At 39.1% G+C, this 22,165-nt stretch overlaps 1 protein-coding gene across 23 annotated transcripts; it reads right to left on the reverse strand.

Moving 5' to 3' along the window:
* Positions 1-1,691: 1,691 nt before the first annotated feature.
* Positions 1,692-18,314, reverse strand: LOC114308827 (uncharacterized). 23 transcript variants are annotated; one of them, XM_082869306.1, is made up of 12 exons: positions 17,737-18,314; positions 17,004-17,622; positions 16,720-16,887; positions 16,096-16,627; positions 15,923-16,021; positions 14,760-14,799; positions 14,197-14,633; positions 13,954-14,057; positions 12,508-12,606; positions 4,448-4,484; positions 3,448-4,323; positions 1,692-2,062 (listed from the first exon to the last, which is right to left on the reverse strand). In XM_082869306.1, exons 5-11 carry the CDS (start codon positions 15,965-15,967, stop codon positions 4,219-4,221), a joined length of 867 nt encoding a protein of 288 aa, XP_082725432.1. In that variant the 5' UTR covers positions 15,968-16,021; positions 16,096-16,627; positions 16,720-16,887; positions 17,004-17,622; positions 17,737-18,314; the 3' UTR covers positions 1,692-2,062; positions 3,448-4,218. The 23 variants fall into 23 exon arrangements, with proteins under 23 accessions (XP_082725432.1, XP_082725433.1, XP_082725414.1 ...); XM_082869307.1 differs by having other exon boundaries at positions 17,004-17,944; XM_082869288.1 differs by lacking the exons at positions 16,720-16,887; positions 17,004-17,622; positions 17,737-18,314 and having other exon boundaries at positions 3,448-3,524; positions 3,685-3,732; positions 4,173-4,323; positions 16,124-16,594.
* Between the last annotated feature and the right edge of the window lie 3,851 nt (positions 18,315-22,165).

Below are 22,165 nucleotides of genomic sequence, written 5' to 3' on the forward strand. Positions count from 1 at the left end.
CTATTTCAATTATTGATTCATTCTGATAAAGTCACTACATCACTTATTAATTTGATAGGTCACTGCTCGAGTTGATAGGTCACTGAATGTTGAAAAAGTTACTATTCTACTAAAGCCACTAATGCATCATTGGTTAATACAATCAATCATTATTATTTTATCTTCCAGCCACCTCTACTTGATTTTATGTTTTAATTTGTAATTTTCTAAAAATGCGATTTTGTAATGCTCTAATTTGAATTTTTTTTTTTTTTTTTTTTTTTGAGGGGAGGGGTGGAATATTTAGAAAATAAACTTGTTGGCACTATTGTTATTAGCGATAGTGGACATTAATTTCTAGTTCAACCTTTTCATCTTTATTTCCCTCTTCATATTTTACTACAGATTAGGCCCGCATCATTATGCTCTCCTTTCAATGCTCAAGTGCATAGCTTTTATTCCTATCATAATTGAATGTAACTTTCTTATACCAAGTTTCATGTGCTAGCTGAATTTGATTATGGTAAACGCAGTTGTCGAAGACGTCTTGCAAGCCACAATAAAGAGGGCAATTTACTAACATAATTCTTCCTCAACAATTGACAAATGTAGGCTAACTTTTTGCTAGATGCCAAGATCAATTGAATACTTTATTATCACTTATTTACTAATGGATAAAACTTAATCAAATATCAGTATTAACTTGTGAAAATAGAATATGTTTTTTGTTTGGATCATCTAAAGTTTAGATGATTGTATTAATTGAATAAGTTTGTACGTATTGACAGATAGTTAGGAGCTTATTAAACAGCTGAATAATGCTCATATGGTTGATTGGCAAATTGAAAAAATCCTAGCACATATAAAGTTGTGTAAGTCCATGGACTATGATGTATTGCTAAGGTACCTATACAAGTGGTCCAAGCTGCTCACAATGTGGCAAAAAAAAAGCTTAGTGTTTTGTAGATGTTTGTTCTTGTTATGATATATATCTATATATTCTCTATTCCTAAAATATATATATATGTATATATATATTATTTTCAAAATATGCAACTAAACAAATTTGAATTTTTAACTTTTTAAAAACTATTTTCAAAATATACAACCACACACATTTTCAAATTTTATAACTTTTTTAAAACGTATTTTTTCAAAATTGATTCTACAAATTAAACAAAAATTGATTCAAAAAACTAATTCTATGCCTTGTGCCCGGGCACAAAAAATATTGTACCCGAGCACACGACTAACAGTTGCCCCACTGCCGTGTGCCACAGTGCACCAAATGGAGTTGTAGGGCATAATACCATGCGCTCAGGCACACATTGACGTGCGTCTGGGCACACCTTAAACAAATTGAGATGATCATGTGCTCGGGTGCACTCGGGCCACTTTCCTATGCTTGAGGTAGAAAAACATGTGCCCGGCACACCTTAAGCAGTAGCCACTACATTGTGCGCCCAGTCCCACACTAACTTGTGCCCCGGCACACTAGGTATCAAAAATTAATTATAAAAGAGATAAAAATGGGACTCACCATAGAGAAATAAGCATGCAAAATATAAGGAAATTAGCAGCTTGTATATGACCAAAATAGGGTACCAAAACAACCCACCATACTAAACTCTCAAATTCTTCATCTTTGGTGCCAATGAAGTCACCCAAAGTCATCGAAGAAACCTCAAATAAAAGCTTGAACTAAAAATAGATTGAAGTCAAATATTTGCTAATATATCTCATCAATTAAAACAACAATACCATCATATTTGTCAAAAAAACAACAAAATTTGTCACATGGTCAAACATGGTATACTGAACCAACATAAACCATCACTTCTCAAACTTCAGTGTTTTCAGTCCATAATTCATCATCATCCATAAGAGTGATATTTAACTAAAACATAAATGCAAGGAACAACTAACAACTTAGATAATATTTTCTACTCCTACATCAATGTCTGCAAAGAGGAAACACCATCCGGTTTATCTGTATCTCTTGCATAGACTGTTTGTGTGCTTCTTGTAAAGAAAGCAAAAGGTCTCTGAACAGCTTCAATTCCCAAATTAGATATCCTTCAACCTATGAGTAAAAGAAAGAAACAAATAAATTATTGGGCTGAAAACAATTATTAATAAAGAAATTATTAATATGTGAAGGCTGACAACCACCTGCAACTCGAGAGTTCAAGGGCTGAAAACATCAATTCAATGTTTCTAGTAATTATGGTAAGTTCACAAGCAACCACCAAAGAAACTGTGTGCATTTATGCAAGTAATAAGTGCCAAGGATGTTCTATCACTACAAGTCAGTCTGCCTTAATAATAAGAACAGCTGCAAAACAAGACGTTCAGAAGGCAATGTATCTATTTAATGGTTGTTTTGGATAACTAACATGCATGTTTTGGGTTGCATAACTAAAATGTTTGACAGAGACGCATCCATATAGAGGGAGAAAGATAATGATTTACTGACCAAGAAAAAAGATCTTTCTTTCATAACCTTCATATTGTTTCCTTTCTTATTGGGCATGATACTGCAGTGTTTTCTCCTTTTTTTTTTTTTTTTTCTCACAATCTTATCTCTAATTCTCTAACCGTGTGTCTTATCGACACGCTTCTTGCTCGCACAAGTTTGTTCAATCTAGGGAAAGGTGCCCGTGATGATCTCCGGCCAGTTTGGTCGCTGTTTTTTATTTTTGCCCCCCAAACGGTCCATTTTCGCTCTCTTTTTCACATCTTTGTCTCTTATTATCTAACCGTGTGTCCTATCAACATGCTACTTGCTCTTATATGTTTGTTTAATCTAGAGGGAGGTGCCTGTGATGGTCTCCGGGAAGTTTGGTGGCTGTTTTTATTTTTGCCCCCCAAACGGCCCGTTTTCGCCTTTTTTTTTTTTCCACTTCTTTGTCTCAAATTATCTAACCGTGCATCCTATCAACGTGCCGCTTGCTCTCACAAGTTTGTTTAATCTAGGGGGAGGTGCCCGCGATGGTCTCCGGGTAGTTTGGTGGCTGTTTTTTTTTTTTTTGGCCCCCCCAAACGGGCCGTTTTCGCCTTTTTCTCACATCTTTGTCTCTAATTCTCTAACCATGCGTCCTATCAATGTGCCACTTGCTCTTACATGTCTGTTTAATCTAGGGTGAGGTGCACGTGATAGTCTCCGGGCAATTTGCTGGTGAGGTGCCCTTCAAACTTTTTGCATAGAATCACCATGTACAAAAACAAAACAAACAAAGAACATGATAATGTAGAACAAAGTTGAATTTCAGAGAGATGGAGAGCAACCCTGCACTCACCCATTGCATCTGTTTAATTAAAAAAATGCTTATAATAATGATAACATTTTGCAGCTTAGCATGGAGATCCCCAGCCACAATTTCTATTCACCACTATGGAGCTAGTAAAAAGAACAAAGACTGACGAAATTTAAACTATTGTGTTAAAAAAAAATCCTACAGCGCTTACAACATTCTCCTCTCTTGTGTGTTTTTGCATCCTATCAAGAACTTCCACTTTCATGCAAGCTTACATTTGCACCTGACCTGCAAATTTTTAAAATATCAAATAAGCACATATAAATGAACTGGCCTAGAAAAAATGACACAGAAAAAAAATACGATTCAATTTCAAGAACACCAACTGATAAAGCAACAGTTGTACATGTAAAAGAAAATAAATAATAGGAGAGGTGTCAAAACATACAATACCAAGTTGGACCAAAGCAGCCTAAATAAATCCAACCATGCAACTCTGCTCACATACAAATGCAACTGAGACATTATTTTAAATAGGTTCACAGTCACAGCCTTGCAACATATCTAATTTATTTGCTTGCTGGGTGTGCTTGTCTGGAAGATGAATGTATGCATTCTTGCAAATTTTGGAATAAAGCCATTAATTCTTACCATCCTAACCTCCACACTTCCATCTGTTTCTACATAATCATTCAATTCCAGCATAGTCATAAACAATAGCAAAATTCCAAGTTTTGAAAAGAGGACTAAAGAAAATTAAACTGAAATTTGGAATGTTACAAAGCAAACCAACAATGGTGGTAGTAATTGGTGATAGTAAGATTCCAAATTTTCATTTAACCTTTAGATCTTCTACTCAAACAAGGTAATGGCACATCATCCTTCGTGTTCAATATCGTCTTTCACTTCAGAATAAGGAAGTTAGAGCTATTTTACCAGGCCGAAGCTTGTACTTTTAATTCCAAAATCAGCATTTTATAAGTTACGCGTCCACGCCAATCATCTTTATGCCCGCTGCAATTGGTTTGCCTAAGAATCCAACAAATATGTTGAAGAACCATTGTGCACAAGTGAGACCAAAGAAAACCTGCAAACCAAGATGATGAACCAAGATTAACAATTGAAAGAGAAACCAAGATGAATAAAACCAATAAGTACACATGTCAAGTATCACAAAGTACTCAAATCTTGAATAATAATGTGTAACTGACTTGATACAAGTGATTGTAAAAATCTTTACTCGAAAAACTGCAGGAAGAAAAAAGACAGAAAATTGTATTGTGTTTTAGCTTGACATGCACATGTAAACACTTAACACATAAATTATACATAATATGGTAAACAAATATACTTAAATGTGTTGGAATATAGAATATTGTGTATTTAGGAGATCTCGTGATTTCTATAAATTACGGTTATTTTAGGGATTTGATTTTAGGATTTGATTGTGTAATTATTTAATTCCCTTTTCCTATGTATCTTATATTTATTATATATAGACATGGTCCCACCCAAATTAGGGTAAGTCAATTTTGTACAACTTTCTTCTTAGTATCAGAGCCAAAGAAACCTTAGCCGCTCCTCCTATCACCATCGCTAACCTCTCCTCCCTTTCCTAGTAGCCAACTCACCTACCCAGCCCCCTCCAACCACCCTACACCACCCGAAACCCTTTCTCTCTCTCTCTCAATAGTCCTTTCCAGTCACTGCCGGGGTTCCTACAGCAGCCGACCAGGCTTTGTCCTGGTTCTGTGTAGTTCGGCACCCTTCTAGGATGGTCCGGGCTGGTTTCTAACCCTTTTAGGGTCGTGTGTTGCTGATGTTGTAAGCAACCTATGTGTGTTTCTTATTACTTGGGCTACCGGTTTGTTCGATAGCATCTCTTTGGTGTGACGCTGCTACTTTGGCTTCGTGGTGTTTCAAAATGTCTGACTTTGTTGCACAAACCCAAAATATGGTGCCTCGTTCAGATGTTTCCCTTGCCTCCCATGTTTCGGTTCATCGGATTACCAGTGTTACTTAATGGTCGCAACTTTGCTACTTGGAGTCGGTCTATACGTCTCTACCTTGGGGATAGAGGCAAGTTTGGATGGCTTCTGGAAAACAAGACACAACCTCTCGCTGATGATTCTAAGCAGGTTCAATGAGATATTTACAATTGCACCTTACTGTTGCTGAATATTTTGGGTATCTTCAGTCTTGCTGGGAGGAGTTAGCACAGTATGAGCCATTGAGTGATTTTTCAGCTGTTGTCACTTCTATTGTGTCTGCTCGTCTTGCTCGCCAGCACACCTATCAATTTCTGATGGGTTTAAAATCTGAATTCGAGTCTCTTCATATTCAAATTTTGAACACATCACCTATGCCATCCTTATATGAGGCCTTTGCTACTATTGACAACGAGAAGCATCGTCGTCAATTGATTTAACCAGTTGCTTTGCTTCCTTCCTCCATTCCTATCTCATCTTCAGTTTCAGATCAGATGGCTTTTACTGCCAAATTTAGTTCTTGTGCTTCTAGTAGCAAGGTTATTTGCCACCATTGTGGCGCAGCTGGTCATGTCCAAGCACGGTGCTTCAAGCTTCATTATGAGTTGAAGCAACGCTTTGCAAGGGGCACGCCTTTCAGGCCCTCTCCATACTGCTGTTATTGCCAACACATCTAGTACTCCTCAACCAACTCATTTTGTTGATCTTCATCAGCTTCAATCTCAGATTGGTCACCTTCAAGAGCAACTTGGTTCATTCACTACTATATCTCCAAGTGTCACTTCCACTGCCACACTCGCTACAGGTACTCCTACAGCCTTTCATGTTCACACTGCACCTACATGGGTATTGGATTCTCGGACTAATGATCATATGACCGGTGAATTTTCTTATTTATCCTCTCCTGTCTCGGCTGTCGCTCAGACTGTATGTCTTGCTAATAGGTTTATTTCACATATCCAACATAATGGTGATGTGTCCTTGTCATCTGATATTACACTTATGTCTGTATTATATGTGCCCCGTTTTGCTTATAATCTTCTCTCTGTTAGTTGTCTTGCTAAAAACCTTCATTGTGATGTTATTTTCTTATCTACTCATTGTTTATTACAGGACTTGACTTTGAAGAGATTTTTGGCAAGGGGTTTGAGCGCGACAAGCTATACTACTTCAAGGACCCACCACCTTCTCATCCTACCACTTCTGGCCTACAAGCAGCTGTGCTATGTGTTTTCTTTTCAGACTTTAGCCTTGTGGCATGCTCGTTTAGGACATGCAAACTTTAATTATTTATGTTTACTTTTTCCGTCACTTAATAAAGCTTGCAAGGATCATCAGTTTAATTGTGTTGTTTGTGAACTGTCTAAACATACTCGTACTTCTTATATTCCTCGCATGTATCACGTCTCATGTATGTTTGACCTTATTCACTCTAATATCTGGGGTCCTTCTCCTATTTTGGCTTTTTCTGGGCATCAGTATTATGTGACTTTCATAGATGACCACTCTAGGTGTACTTGGGTTTATTTGCTTAAAAAGAAGTCTAATGTGCTTCCACTTTTTATTCAATTTCTCCAAATGGTCAAAACCCAATTCCACACCGTTGTACGCAATATTCATGCTAATAATGGGGGGGAGTACATCTCTAATGCATTTCGCTCCCAAATTAATTAGCAGGGAATTTTGCAGCAACTCACTTGTACTTACACCCCTGAACAAAATGAGATTGCTGAACGTAAAAACCGTCATATTATGTCTGTTGTCCAGTGTCTTCTTTGTGGGATGAATGTTCCTAAATCCTACTGCCATATAGCTATGCTTACTGCTGTTTACCTCATTAATCGGACACCGAGTCGGATTCTTTACGGGTTGGCCCCTTTTCACTTACTTCATCCAGATACCGTGTTATTTCCTCTTGTGCCTCGTGTGTTTGGTTGTACTTGTTTTGTTTAGGATCGTAGTCCTACTCGGACCAGTTAGATAATAAGTCTCTTAAATGCATATTCTTGGGCTATTCAGCTCTCTCTAAAGGCTGTAAGTGTTATGATCCGTTGTCTCGTCGTTTTTATCATTCTATGGATGTCACATTTTGTGAAGATATGCCATTTTTTTGTTCTAACCCTGTGTTGCAAGATTCTGCCTCGAGTGCACCGCCTCCTGCTGTGTCACCGAGTGCTTGCACTGTTCCTATCATTGATTCATTTGCTTCCACATCATCGCCTGTATCTGCACCTGCCAATCCTTCGTCATTACAGACATACTCTCGTCGCCCTCATGCTCCGCCCCCTCCAGCATCTTCTTCGCCCTCAAGCCCAAGTACTCCCCTACTATTTGCTCCCCAGCTCATTCCCGTTATCCAACCCGTGAACACCGTCCCCCTAATTGTTTTGGTTGGTTTAGTAGTACTAATCACCCTATTTCCCAGCTTTTATGTTTTGATGACCTTTCAGCTTCTCATCGGTCTTTTCTTGAAAAACTTGAGTCAGTCTCTATCCTGCGATCTATGTCTGAGGCTCTTCAAAATCCCCAGTGGGTTGCGGCTCTACAAACTGAAATGGCTGCTTTGGAGCATAATCATACTTGGGATCTTGTCTCTTTACCTTCTGGTGAGATGACTGTTGGGTGCAAGTGGGTTTTTACTGTCAAATACTTGGCTGATGGTACAGTTTACCTAGGTTCCTGGCAAGGATTTTGGGGCTACATTTGCACCAGTGGCTAAATTGACCACTATTCGTTTACTTATTTCCTTGGCTACCATTTCTTCTTGGTCCCTTCATCAACTTGATGTCAGGGATGCTTTTCTACATGGAGATTTACTTGAGACGATCTACATGGATTCTCCACCCGGGTTTCGGGCTGAGGGGGAGTATGCTGGCAAGGTCTATCATCTACGTAAGTCTCTTTATGGCTTGAAGCTATCTCCTCGAGCATGGTTCCACTGTTTCAGCTCTGTTATTCTATCCATGGATTTTATTTAGTGTCACTCTGACCATACATGCTTCATTCGTCGTCAGTCCAATGGTCGATGTATTATTTTGTTGGTCTATGTGGATGATATCATCCTTACAGGAGATGACACCATTGGTATTGGTAAGGTAAAACAAGAATTTAGTCGAGTATTTGACATCAAGGACTTAGGTCCTCTCAAATATTTCTTAGGGATTGAAGTATCTTGTTCTCGCAGTGGGATATCATTGTCCCAACGGAAATATACTTCAGATCTTCTTTGGGACACCGGTATGATGGGGTGCAAGCCTGCATCTACTCCTATGGATCCAAATCTGAAACTTTCGGCTGAGTCCGGTGAGTTACTTTCCGATCCCTTTCGTTACCAGAGATTGGTAGGACGTTTGATCTATTTGACTAATACACAACCAGATTTGACATTTGCAGTGAGTGTGGTTAGTCAGTTTATGCGTTCATCTCGTACTGCTCACCTTGATACTGTTCACCACATCTTGAGATATCTCAAGTCATGTTCAGGTTTGGGTTTATTCTTTAATGGTGGGATTCAAACAGGATTGTCCTGTTTTACTGATGCAGACTATGCAAGTTCATTGACTAACAAACGTTCAACTTCTGGGGTCTGCACTTTCCTTGGTACCCATCTTCTGTCCTGGAAAAGCAAAAAACACGCGGTTGTTTCTCGATCATCTGTTGAAGCTAAGTACCGAGCCATGGCTCATGGAACATGTGAGTTACTATGGCTTCGGTCCATTCTTACTGAGTTAGGCTTTGACGAGAATATTTCCTACAAGATATTTTGTGACAACAAGTCTACCATCTTACTTGCCTTCGACTCTGTGCTTCATAAGCGTACTAAGCATATTGAAGTTGATATTCATTTCATCCGAGAAAAGGTTAGAGCTAGAATTGTATGTCCCTCGTTTGTTCCATCTTCTTATCAAACTGCCGACATCTTCACCAAATCTGTAGGACCATCCCTACTTCGGTCTTCCATTGGCAAGCTGGGTTTGGTTGACATCTTTGATCCAGCTTGAAGGGGAGTGTTGGAATATAGAATATTGTGTATTTAGGATATCCCATAATTTCTATAAATTATGTGTATTGAGGGATTTGATTTTAGGATTTGATTGTATAATTATTTAATTCCTTTTTCCTGTATATCTTATATTTATTATATATAGACATGGTCTCACCCATATTAGAGTAGGCCAATTTTGTACAACTTTCTTCTAAATGTGTGAAGATACTTACTAGTGTGCTAATTTCCCCCCAGTTCCACAACCCTTTCCATGCGTCTCTCTCCTAGGTCTCTTACTATATACTCTCTGAATATCTTGCAATGCTGCATGTAGCACTCCCTTGCCTACCTATGAAGAATGTGGCTTCCCATCACCAAAGTGTGCACTAAAAATCTTTGATACCACATCCGTCAAAGCCTGGGATACTGCAATGAGCTGTGAATATCCAGTGCACTACTATCATGGTATATACCTCGGCCTCGACGGCCGTCACGACCTCTACCCCTACCTCTCCCTCTAGTAGGGGCAAGGACCTCTCCCTCGCCCTCAATGTGGAAGTCCTGAGTAATGAGTGCATCATCATGGTAGATCAAGGTCGTATGTGCGATAGGAGATGCTACTGACATAGTCCTGACAAAAGTGGACGGAGGTGGTGTGGAAGAGGAATGTACTGTCAAAGGACCGGTTGATATTAATGTTGAAGTGAAGGGAATCATAGTAGACACACACCTATAGTGGATAGTGGTGGTAAGGGAGATGCTACTGACGTAGTCCCAACAAAAGTGGATGAAGGTGGTGTGGAAGAGGAATTTACTGTCAAAGGATCGGGTGCTGTCAATGTCGAAGTGGGGGGAAACGTAGTAGACACCTATAGTGGACAGTTGTGGTAAGGAAGTGGATGGGGTAATAACCTCTGTCCTATACGGGCGTGGTGACCAAGAGTGGTCCAATATCTGGCCATGTTCTATGGGAGTATGTTGGGACAAGAGAGGATACAACTAGGGAGAAGACTGCGATTTGTAATGAGTAGGTTAAGGAGGGGAAGTCTGAGGTGAAGGCACTGATGTAAATGGAACATCAGTTGACACCCCCATGAAAGGCCCCTCACCAAAGTGGTCAAAATCCATATGGTCATATTGATGTGCATGAGGTGGGGTAGGGTAAAATGAAGGCATTGATATTGATGGCTCAATTGATGGAATATGTACTGTCATGGAAGGATCCTCACCAAAGTGGCCGAAATCTAGTCAATCTTGTCAATGTGCCTGTTGCAAAGCATCATACAATAACTATCATATCTCAACAATGGAATCCAATGCCACACTACCATCACGTCTCATATGGGCAGCCTCTGCCAATTGATATGCCCTCGCAGATGTACGTATCTATAATGAAATGTAGTTATGTTACGTAACCATCGAAGCAAACTTAAAAAGAAACAATTCACATTATAATAATAAGATACTCACCAATCCCTCTAAACTATCCCTACTCCTTTGTATCCGAACATAGCAATGTCGCTCGCATTACTCAACACTAGACATGTATGTCACTGAAACTATAACATGTACGGGTTGGAAGATGTAAGCACTTGATCGCTCCTCTCAACGTGGACAATGGTGTTACGTCTATTGTTCCAATCATTCGTAACGTTTTGATATTCCTTTGCTCAATCAATGGCCATTTTGCCATGTCAATCTTTAAAATGCAACGCAAAGTTTGTGTCAAAGCGGTCAAGCACACCCTGAGTCGTCCAAGTTGTCTAAGTACACTATCCGGGAGATGCCACTCAATGATATCAAAGCAAATAAGTGGCACTCGTGCCATCCATATCTCTTGATCAATGCGATAGTATGATGGCAAGCCGACAATGACCTTATCATCTCTCCCGTAAGGCTGCCATATGAACTAAAATAACAAATATTAGATTAGACAACGATCCATAAATTACAAGTTTAAAAACATGAAATGACCTTGACATAAAAAATTTTAAACATCACCCTCTATCATATGGTCGAATCGGTCCTTAAAAATGACACTAACATTAGTCGATATCACCCCATGGCTGAACCAAACCCTCCACTTACTAGCTCAAGGGCCAGGTGGTAACTCCTGCTCTCCCAGACCTATGGCATGCTCGCCATCAGCAATGTTGCACTTCTTACTTGGGGCGATGCGAACCAATCTCTCCTGTGCCCAAACCTATAATCATTGATGATAGTATATTTTAATACATTAGGCATTTAATAAGACCGGAACTTGTCCAGTGTAAAAACCACTGCCAGTAACTCTTTCTTAGTGGTCGTTGTAGTGTAGTGGTAAGTAATCCTACCTGTCATGTGCGCTTTGTACTTTTACAAGCAAAAAAAAGAAGGCTATTGAAGGGTTCAAAAAATTCTTGAAAAAGAGGCACAAGGAGGCTAGGGTTTTGCAAGCTTTGGACTTGAAGGATTGAAGGTCTTCCATGGTGGCTTCAACCTCTTCATCATCTTCTCACTCCTCCATGAGTGGTTATTCTCCCTCTTTCTAGGGTTTTGATGAAACCTTAACCAAGTAAATAGGGGTTATTCCTTGAGTTTGATTCGTGTAACAATTTGAACAAGTGTATGGATGTTTTAGAAGTTTTTAATAATATCTCTTTTTATCTCTTCAAGTATTTTACTTTCTGTGATTGTTAAATGCTTTCCATACACTCGTTTTCTTTGTGGTTGTGTTCAAAGTATAAGACGAGTCATGCTACGAGAGACGAGTTGTGTTGCTACCGTAGTTTAGAGCAAACGACTCGTACTGCTTGAGATGACTCATGCCTATACGTTGAACGCAATAATTCTCTTGATCAATGTTTCAAACTTGTAGTTGTGAAACATTTGGTGGTTCAAACTTTTATCACAATCAATTCCCTGTTTTGAATCCTATTTATGTAACTAGTGGCGTATTCATTGCCCTAGGATTTTTCCCCAAATCAATTTCACCAACTTTAATATTCATTGTTAATTTAATTTCTCTTTCATTTTAATTCTAGTTTCAATATAATTCTCATCAATCTTTTTATCAAAATTACTTTAGGAATCTTGCAAGTTAAATTAGTTTAATTTTACATTAGTCCTTGTGGATCTACCTAGACTTCCTATTATTCTAAGGAATTTGGGTATAATTTAGTGTTTATTTTTGGTGCACAAAGAGACCCACTACGTAGCGAAACAACAATTGTTGTAACTACTGACTGATCAATAGTCCAGAAAAGAACAAAAAATTAAAAAAAAAAAAAAAAAAAAAAAAACTGAGGTGAGCATTTACCCATTGATTTGAAAAGAACAACAAAATTGAGAATACCCCATTTGAAGTTCGATATAAACAGTGAAGCAGAATTCAAGTGGGAAGGAGGAACCTACATATCTGAAACAAACATAAATAAATTTAACATATATAAGCATGTGCAGTGGTCAGAAATTCATTTTCACTCGCTATCCACCTTTAGAGTTAAGTGGAAGAGAGCAAACCGAGTTATAGAATACACACGTATACATAGACAGCCATTACTACATCCCTTTAATCTCTTGGTTGCTCAATATGAGTTGAGTACGCATGCCAAACAGTTTTCACTCTAGGAAAGAAACCTGGATTTTTTTTTATTTTTTATAAATATGAATATTTAGTTTTGTACCTTTGTCCTTGGGGCTGGGGAAGATAAAACAATCACACATACTCTGCATCTAACATAGCTGACACTGTAAAACATAGTGAACAAACAGTTGGAATTATTGATGTATACATTTCTGCTGCATGCTATTGTTATAATTTTAGTAGATTAATCTATTGTTGGTGGATTGAGAAACTAAACGAGAAGGTAAATGAGAGATCAAAGAGTATTACTTATTACGGTACTTGTAGAATTTCAACCTTAGCATGAATGATTTGAAATAACTACTTTTACATTTATAGTGGATTACTCTAATGTGTTGAAATTCATATATGAACAACCAAATCTAAAACTGAGGTAGTCTTTAAACAACCAAATCTTGTAATAGTGCCAAATCCTTTCATTTCAAATCCATACTCTCTTCCAGTTGATTTGTTATCATTAGTTATCTAGCAAATTGAAGTTAGGACATCTGTTTGTGTGCTGTGTTCTCTGTTTCCCTACGTTGGTACATATAGATGTTCTTTTATCATTTGTAAGAGCCCTATATGGAGTTTTCCCTTTTGTGGTGTGATCAACTTGGTCTTGTCTCTCATTTTTTTATCATCAAAGAGTAGTCTATCGGTTTGGTGCCATCGATGGAAATTCCATCCTAATGAAGGAGGAACCTACTCATATGAAGAAAACATACATAAATTTAACATATATAAGTATGTGCAGTGGTCAGAAATTCATTTTCACTTGCTAGCCTCCTTCAGAGTTAAGTGGAAGAGACCAACTACAAAATCACAAACCCTAAATAACAAAGCACAACCTAACCCCATATACAACCCAAAATCCATGAATTTGACAATAAGACCAAACAACTTACATTTATACTGAAAGATATCCAGAAACTTAACCCAAAAATTCTATGAATTTTCACAATCACAAAATAAAGCATACACAGAGAATTACTGGAGCTCAAAAGCCTCAAATTAGGAACCATTTTCAGATATAATCAGGAGAAAATTAATAAAGTAAAGAACCAAACCAGATTATTCTTCAGCAAGCAAAAATGTTTACACAATTACATCCCCAAAAAAATGTGTTAAGAAACTTACAACCCCTCTGTGAGAAAGCTCACCAGTTGTGAGCAAAAGAAGTAGGATCTAACAGAGCACTCGGAGCAAGGGTCCACAACTTTCAGCTTATCCATCAGCCACACCTGGAAATGATTTAAAAATAAAAAAAATAGAGATGTGCGTTGAGAGAAAAAGTAAGAAAAGGACTTTTTGAGAGAAAATAGAGATTGAGTGCTAAAGTGATGTGAGAAAGGACAAATGAGAAAGGGTGGGAAACAATACCTGGAGAAGCAGTGGACTCCCCGCAAACCAAGAAGTCTCTCGCCGGTGGAAAGCATCCAAACCAACTAAGGTTTCGGCCAGTGCCAAGCCTATACAGCTTCGGCCCTCTTTAAGGCGTCGGGCCACTTCGATCAATCTAATACTGACTCCGCTAACACTAGGGGCAAGAAGATAATGGGCAAGCAAGCACAAGTAGAGAGCGTGTTGGCGATAACCTTGCCAAAGAAGATCACGCCTATTTCTGATACCGGAGAAACGGCGAATCAAGCTAGGAATGTCCAATTCTCCATCGTGAGCCAAAGATTTAGCCTCATTGAAAGAGAGGCCACACATCTGTTCAAGAGCTCGTGTATGGCCAAAGAGGGGTTGAGGCATGATCTCTTCATTGCGACGAGACTCCATTAGCGCTTGAAACTCTTCAAGAGTAGGACACATCTCTTGCATTCCAAAGCAAAACACATGAGTAAACGGGTCCCAACAGTTGTTGCATGGAGAAACGGAAAACAAAGCAGAGTGTGGCTCAAGGAAAAAAGAGTGTTTATGCCAAAACTGTTGAAATTCACCTTTTCTGTGCCATCCAAAGTGGCCATCCAATCTTTGAGCCTATCAACAAGAAAAATCTCCATTTTCAGAGGAAACTATCGAAAAGTGTTGTTCTGTCGTAAAAAGTAGCAAGAGGAGACTTTTATAGGAAATAGGGGTATGTGAGTGGCTGACAGCTCTTGCCAGCTGTCTAGTTGTATTTCTTGGCTGGCCAGCCAGCCATTTCATCAGCCAACCATACATTCAATTGGCCGGCCGGCCAACTGTGCCGACCAAACAGTTTGGCATCAGTATTATGTCTGTCCTATTTGTTTTGAGTCTTGTTTTGAGTCATTTTGTTTTTGGTAAGTGTAAATAAGTGTGTTTAGGTTGTTTTTACTTTGTTTTTCATTTGTTGAGTCGTATTTTGTACTTTGGTTGGTCGTAGGCTCAATATCCGATTAAGAACTCATTCTCAATTTCAATTTCAGAAATAAATCGTTTTGTGCTCAAAGTGTTGTGCCATTCCCAACATGAAATGCAAAACAAAATTCTTTCTTTCATAAACTGCAGGGTCAAACCCCAATCATAGTTTTTACAAAAGAAAATACAAGTTGTCAAAAAAGAAAAGAAAGCAACAAAAAGTAAAGGATCTATCTGAAGCTACATAAGTTTTGAACTACAAAGCAAAAGAAAAGAGAAAAAAGGAGTGCAAAGTCAGTGTTAGTCGCGTCAGGTATGTCGAGAAGCCCTTTTCGTCCTCTTTCAGGGACAGGACTCAGTATCGCTATCACAATCAACACTGATGTCATCAGAGGAATGTGACTCTGTGCCAATATCATCCTCTCTACCTTCAGACTCAAAATGATCACCCACCGTCTCGGTGTCCCTGGTCTCGGTATCATCTCCGGTCAAGGTCCTCTCTAAGGACGAGGAGGTCTCTCGCACCCGAGACTCTCTATCTCTGCTCCGACTTCGGGCACCTCTGGCCCTACCTCGACCTCCACTGCCTCTGCCGCCTGCAGGAACTTGTCTATCCCTCCTCCCCTCAACTGGAGGGGATATCACTAGTGCCACTAGTGGAGGCAAACGCGGAGGCTAAAAAGGGTTTGCAGGAAATAGAGTATCAAAATAGCTTGGTGCAGAATCAGTATGAGTATGGCCAAAGGGAATCAGAGCATGTCAAATGAGAAAAATAGGATACCTGATGACAGTGACAAGCGAGCAATGCCTCCCTCCTCTGCACCATGTGAACTAAGGAATCAACCAGCTCGAAAAGGTCGTCCACATAGCCCACCGGCACCTACAATTGAGCTTGACCATCAACATACAGAGAAAAGGCAGTAGGAAATGCAAACTACAAGACAAAGTGCATACATGCTAGACATCAGGGTCTTGAACATACGCTCCTCCAATGCTCGAATGGAATCTGATGGGATGTATCATTCGGCCACCAGTAAGTGATCGCAGTCAGGATCACGGGAAGACTGGCCATATGAACAACAGGGGCAACGCCTCCAGCGTCAAGCTTAGCTACAAGAACAGCACCTCCAGTGGCAGGTACGTCAGCGCCGTCACCCGTGCGAACTCTAGTCAAAGGCGGCATAGGGTGGGTTCAAATAAAAGTAGTGTAGTCCCCTGTCCTGCGGTACAGATCACTGTCCTGCCCTACCATGAATGTCATAATAGCCTCAACAAGGAGACTGTCGGCAGTCCTCATAGATGAAGAAGGGGGAGCAGGAACAATAGGGCCGGCAAGGTCCAGAGTCTGGCGCACAAAGTGCTCCCCTAAATACCAAGTCCTGTGAAAAGAGCCCTCCAGCAAAATCCTTGACCGGGAGGTCTCCCAAGAATCGGCGTAGTCGTCTCTTGTCCCAGCGAGCATAATCACCCAAGGCTACCAAGTGATCTGCAAACAGAGGATTCACAGTTGAAGTCAGTTGTCAAAGTATGGGCCAAAGCAATAGACATGGAATAAAAATGAGTATGAGTTTCAATTACCTCATGGGTCATCACTATATCAAAAAAGTGACGGTAGTAAGCAAAAGTAATGACGGTGCGGCAACGGGGGTAGCACTTGCCATCGTACAACCTCCAGCAAGGCACAGTTGGTGCCACCTCATCCTTCGGAATCGGGGCAAGAGTAGGAAAATAAGCGTAGGCCCAGAGCTGCAAGAACAGAACAATTTGTAAGTCAACAGGAACAAATGATAATAAAGGTAAAAAAATGCAAAGCAGAAAGCATAATTCACAACATAAATTGAAAATAAAAGTGCAGGACATACCTGCCAAGCTCTCCAGTAGCAGCCAACCTTGTTCCCTTTCTTACGGGAACCGAAACTCGTGTAACTATATAGGATGGCGAGGCCAGCACCGCCCCAGTTATAGAAGCGAACCCATGGCAACACCACTAGTGCACTCAGAAGGTATAAGCCCACGGTGTTCCACCTGTTCGCAAACAGAGTGGTGCCAAGAAGATATATAAGGAATCCTCGTGTATATTGCTCCACATGCTCCTGAATCGTTAGCTGACTCCCATAGAAGTTGTTGTAGAACCAACTATATTGTACCATGGATGGCCTATCCAACTGGGGGAGTGCAATGAACCCAAGCGGCCCGCCACTGGCCCATGTCCAAGTGAAAGGGGATCGGATCACCCCCTACTGGTAGCCCGATGATCATGGAAAAATCATAGGGCGTCATCGTCATCTCCCCTATGGAGAAGAAGTGGAAGGAGTTGGTGGTGTCCCACCACCTCTCCACCAAGGCACCAAGTAGAGGCCAGCTCGCCTGTAACTGTGAAAGCCCAGAGTAAAAAAGGTCAAAAGCCTACATCATCTACCATCTCTCAGACCTTGGCGAGGAGCACCTAGTACCAATCCCTCGCCGTCACGACCCTATAACCTCTTCAAGAGTAAGCAACATACTGTGGTGAAAGAAGAATTTATTAATTTATGGTTGGATGAAAGACTATAATGAATGTCAAAGCACAGTACATGAAGGGATAAAGGTTTTTACCTCAGAAGTATCGTAGGAGAGATGCAATGTGCGCTCTCGTAAAAGAAAGTCCTCAGGCATGTCCTGGTCAAAATCATCGAATCTCAGCATACCGTCGAAAGCCATCGCGTGAGTACGCGAGTGGTAAGTAGCCAGATCAAATGGCCTCTCCCTCAGTGGTGGCAACTCAAGCTCAGGAGGCTAAATCTCCTCCGTAGTAATATCAGCAAGAATGTCCCCTGTCACAATGTCTGCATCCTCTAACCTCGGGTCCTCTACATCAGCGGCACGCAAAAGAATGGGTGCCTTAAGATCTGCTAGTGGTACGCCACCCTCAAGGATGACAGAAGGGGCACCACCCTGTGGAACATCATCAGCCATGGAAAATCTAATGGCTGGTGAGAGAAAAGCAAGAAAAATGAGAAGTGAAAAACCCAAAACCAAACCCTAGGAGAGAGAATGAGTGGGAAAAGTGAGAACTCAAGAGTGAGTACAGAAAAACCAAGAGAACCCGTGAGAAACAAGCCCAAAAACAATGAGAAACCCAAAACTCAACCAAATCAAAATCTAATTGGTTCAAAATATAGAGGGTCAAAAGGGTTTTCAAGAAAAAGTTTGCGAGGATCGTTGGGTAAAGCGAATAAAATGAAAATCTAGAGAGAGAGAGAGGGAGGGAGTTTTCGAATCATACATATGTGAAATGAAGAGCCAAAAATGTGTTTAAAAGAGCCTCGAGTGTGAAATCCCATAACTGCCCCTGAAGTCAATACGTTTGGCCAGCCGGCTATTAGTTTATACAGTCGGCTCATCTTTTAGCCGGCCGACCACTCAAAGTGTGTTTTTGCTGGAAATTTGCCTACTCTGTGCATGGATGATCATGTATTCATCTTAAAGAGGGAAAATTGAAGTATTTGAGTTTAGTTTAACTTCAAAAAATTCCGGTTGCATTCTGGATGCACTGTTCCAAGTCCCGCGCATTTTTCTGAAGTGTGAATGTGCCTCGACCTCGAGCTCAAGCAGGTTTTACCCTCTTTTCTGCATTTGAGGACGTTTGAATTGTAAGTCGAAGGTGGAAGTTTGGAAAAACAGAATAAAGATCCCCGTCAAAGTAAGGCAGTTCATTGCCACTCCGGCCATGAGGTGCCTTCTAAGGCGCCGCTTTCTTTGTTTATTCTATTGCATTGCCTAAACATCATCCACTACATTGCTTATCGCACGTACCATGTCATCTATCGCACCCATTGCATCCATTTGCATCATGCATTATCTTGTATCATCTGTCGTTTTTTACGCTGAAATGCGTTTAGGATCATTGTCCCCCAGGCTTTTCCCAGAACATGTAGGAGCATGTTCTCTAGCGATTTTCTCAGGATGCGAAAGATGCGTTCCCGAGCGGTTTTTATCTCTGGGCATGCAGGAACACGACCCTGAGCGATTTTCTAAAGACGCATGAGACAGATTCTCAAGCAGCTTTTATCTCAGGGCATGCAAGAACACAACCCTGAGCGGTTTTCTCAGGACGTGTAAGACACGTTCCCGAGTAGATTTTATCTCAGGGCGTGCAAGAACACAACCCTGAGCGAGTTTTCTCAAGACGCGACCCCGAGAGGTTTTTTTATCTCAGGATATGTGATGGCATATCCCCGAGCATTGTAAGGTGTTCCTTGCTATTTCTTCCCTCCTCCCCCTCTCCCCGGTGAGGTGCTTTCGAAGACACCGCTTTTGCTCATCTTTTCTATTTCATTGCATGGAGCATGCATCACATTGTATTTCGTATCAACTACAGCAATTGCATCGCATTCATATGCATCTTGCATGTATCATCTTGTTATATCCACCCTTATCACCCGATGGTGTGTTCTGGTTTGTATTCCCTCTTTCTACATGATGTGTACTTTGGTTTGTATCTTTCACCCATTCTACGCGAGGCATAGTTTGGTGTAATCTGGCTTTCTTTCCCCCTTTCTACGCAAGGCGTAGTTTGGATTGTATCTTTCACCCTTTCTACGTGATGCGTAGTTTGGCTTGTCCCCCTCCTCCCCCTCATCTTCATGATTTTCGGGCGGTGTGCTCGTTTGTGGTTTCAATTGTTGCATTGTATTGAATATCGTTTGTATCCTGTGTGATGCCCCAAAATTTTTGGAACATCAAGAATTTAAATAACAAAATAACTTATTAAATTAAAATTTTAACATCTTAAAAGGAAAATTTAAATTTCTTACACAGTCAAAAGTTTAACAGCACTAAATTAAAGAAAATTTAAAAGTCCACATACAACATTTAACATCATACATCCTAATACATAAGATAGTAAAATCTTATTTTGCTAAAGTCTTGACTTCAAGTTAGCCAAGGCTCTATATTAGCAGCAGCTCCAATTTCATCTTCCATGCCTTCCTCGTCAAAATCTGGCATAAAACGCCATGGCAACAAAATATATGCCATGAGTTTTGCAACACAGTAAGAAATCATAACCACCGTACCGTTCTTTTTTAGAGAAAATAATCAGATTAATAATCATGACAATTAAGAGGAAAGACGGAATTAATAACATAATAATATGACAACAATTAAAATAATTTCAACACTTTTAATAGTTTAGGTGACGTTCAAAATCTCACCAAAGAGACTTTCTTACCAACCACTACGTTATGGCCATGGTTAATTTGAAAATCCCCCCTTGATCAAATATTCAAGAACTACCAAAGATGCCCACACCTAGAATTATATACCCAAGCCGTGACATCTGTGGTCTACCCCAAGGGAACGATCTGCCAGGGGTATGTAACTACCCTACGTGCCACCCTTACATCCACCCTCATCCCAAAACAAAATACTGATAAGGATTCAAATAAGTCCCGTGCCATCTTAGGGTTTCGCAACACAATTATGTAAAAATTATCAAAAACCAAGGCTCTCCCTAAACTACCAGTATTAACCCTTAATCATTAATTTTGTATATGTCGTTAATCATTTTACTTATTTATATTAATCACCAATAATTACAATTTTTAATCAACGCAAGTATTATACTATTTCATTAAAATTTCCAACAGAAATATTACACGTCAACTAATGTACAAACTTAAAATAAACAATTAAATTAAACCATAGTATGAATGATAATTTTAAATACTTAAAAATGGACCACAATCACACACATGCATGGACTACTACTTTACAAGATTTAATTAATTAGACTAGCACAATATATAATTTTAGTCCAAATAAATAATTGAAGTGATAAACTTGGTCCCTTAATCTGCCCAGAAATTTTCAGAATATAGTTTTTGTAATTAAAATTATAAATAAATTATTTATACAATTCTAAAATCCGTGAAAATCTATAGAATATTCAATAAACATGTTATGGTCATTTTTCAGAAAGCATTTCACAAAAATAAGTAATAAATAATTCTGTAACATTCTAAGAAAGTTTATGATACAGATTTATCATATTTTCTTATATTAATTTCATACTTAAATTTATAAATCAATTCAATGATATAAAAATTTATTATGAAACTAGACTTCTCAAATTTCATTTTTTGTTTAGAAATTACCAGATTTGGTTTAATATAGAATTTTTAATGATTTTTCAAACATATAATAAAATTTGTCTACAGTTCCAAATTTAGTTAAAATTTTGTTTAAATTCGTACAAAACTCAAATAATTGTTACAAAAATTCCTAGATGAACTAGACATTATTCTCAACAACTTTGTAGAAGAAATCATCTCAAAATCTTGAGTATAAAATTGTCTAAAAATTTGTACAAATTTCTGGCAGATTTAAGAGTTATATAATCAAACTAGATAAAATATTTAATCATCTCTTTAAGGGCATAAACTACACATGCAAGGCTAATTCCACAATTATATCATGATTTTGTGGCTACTAACATAAAAATAACCTTCAAATATTTAATATACAAGTCACAAATTTACATACATAAATAAGATCTTATCTAAAAATTTGGCTATGAATATAAATATGAAAATTTAACAATTGAAAAAAAAATGAGAGGGTTTTCTTACATAGTAATAGGATTGAAATGGTAGGAAAAAAATTTTAACTTTCTTGATCGTCTACTCTTCTTCTTCTCTCTACTTCGCTTAGCATGCTCACCGAATTCTTTATTTTCCATTTATGTTCTCCGAATGCAAGCATGTACATATACATATATATATATATATATATATATGTGTGTGTGTGTGTGTGTGAATTCAATTCTGAGGTTGAGTTCATCATCTTGAGGCTCTCTCTCTCTCTCATCATTCTACCATGTTAAATCAATTTTTCCAATACCAAGAGTTACTGCATGTACATATATATCTGTGAATTCAATCCTAAGGCTGAGCTCTCTCATCATTCTATCACGTCAAATCAAATTTTCCAATACCAAAAGTAATTGCATATACATATATATATGTGTGTGTGTGTGTGTGTG

This window comes from Camellia sinensis, chromosome 5 (genome assembly GCF_055761805.1).
Source record: "Camellia sinensis isolate YWXY chromosome 5, ASM5576180v1, whole genome shotgun sequence".
Lineage (NCBI taxonomy): Eukaryota > Viridiplantae > Streptophyta > Magnoliopsida > Ericales > Theaceae > Camellia > Camellia sinensis.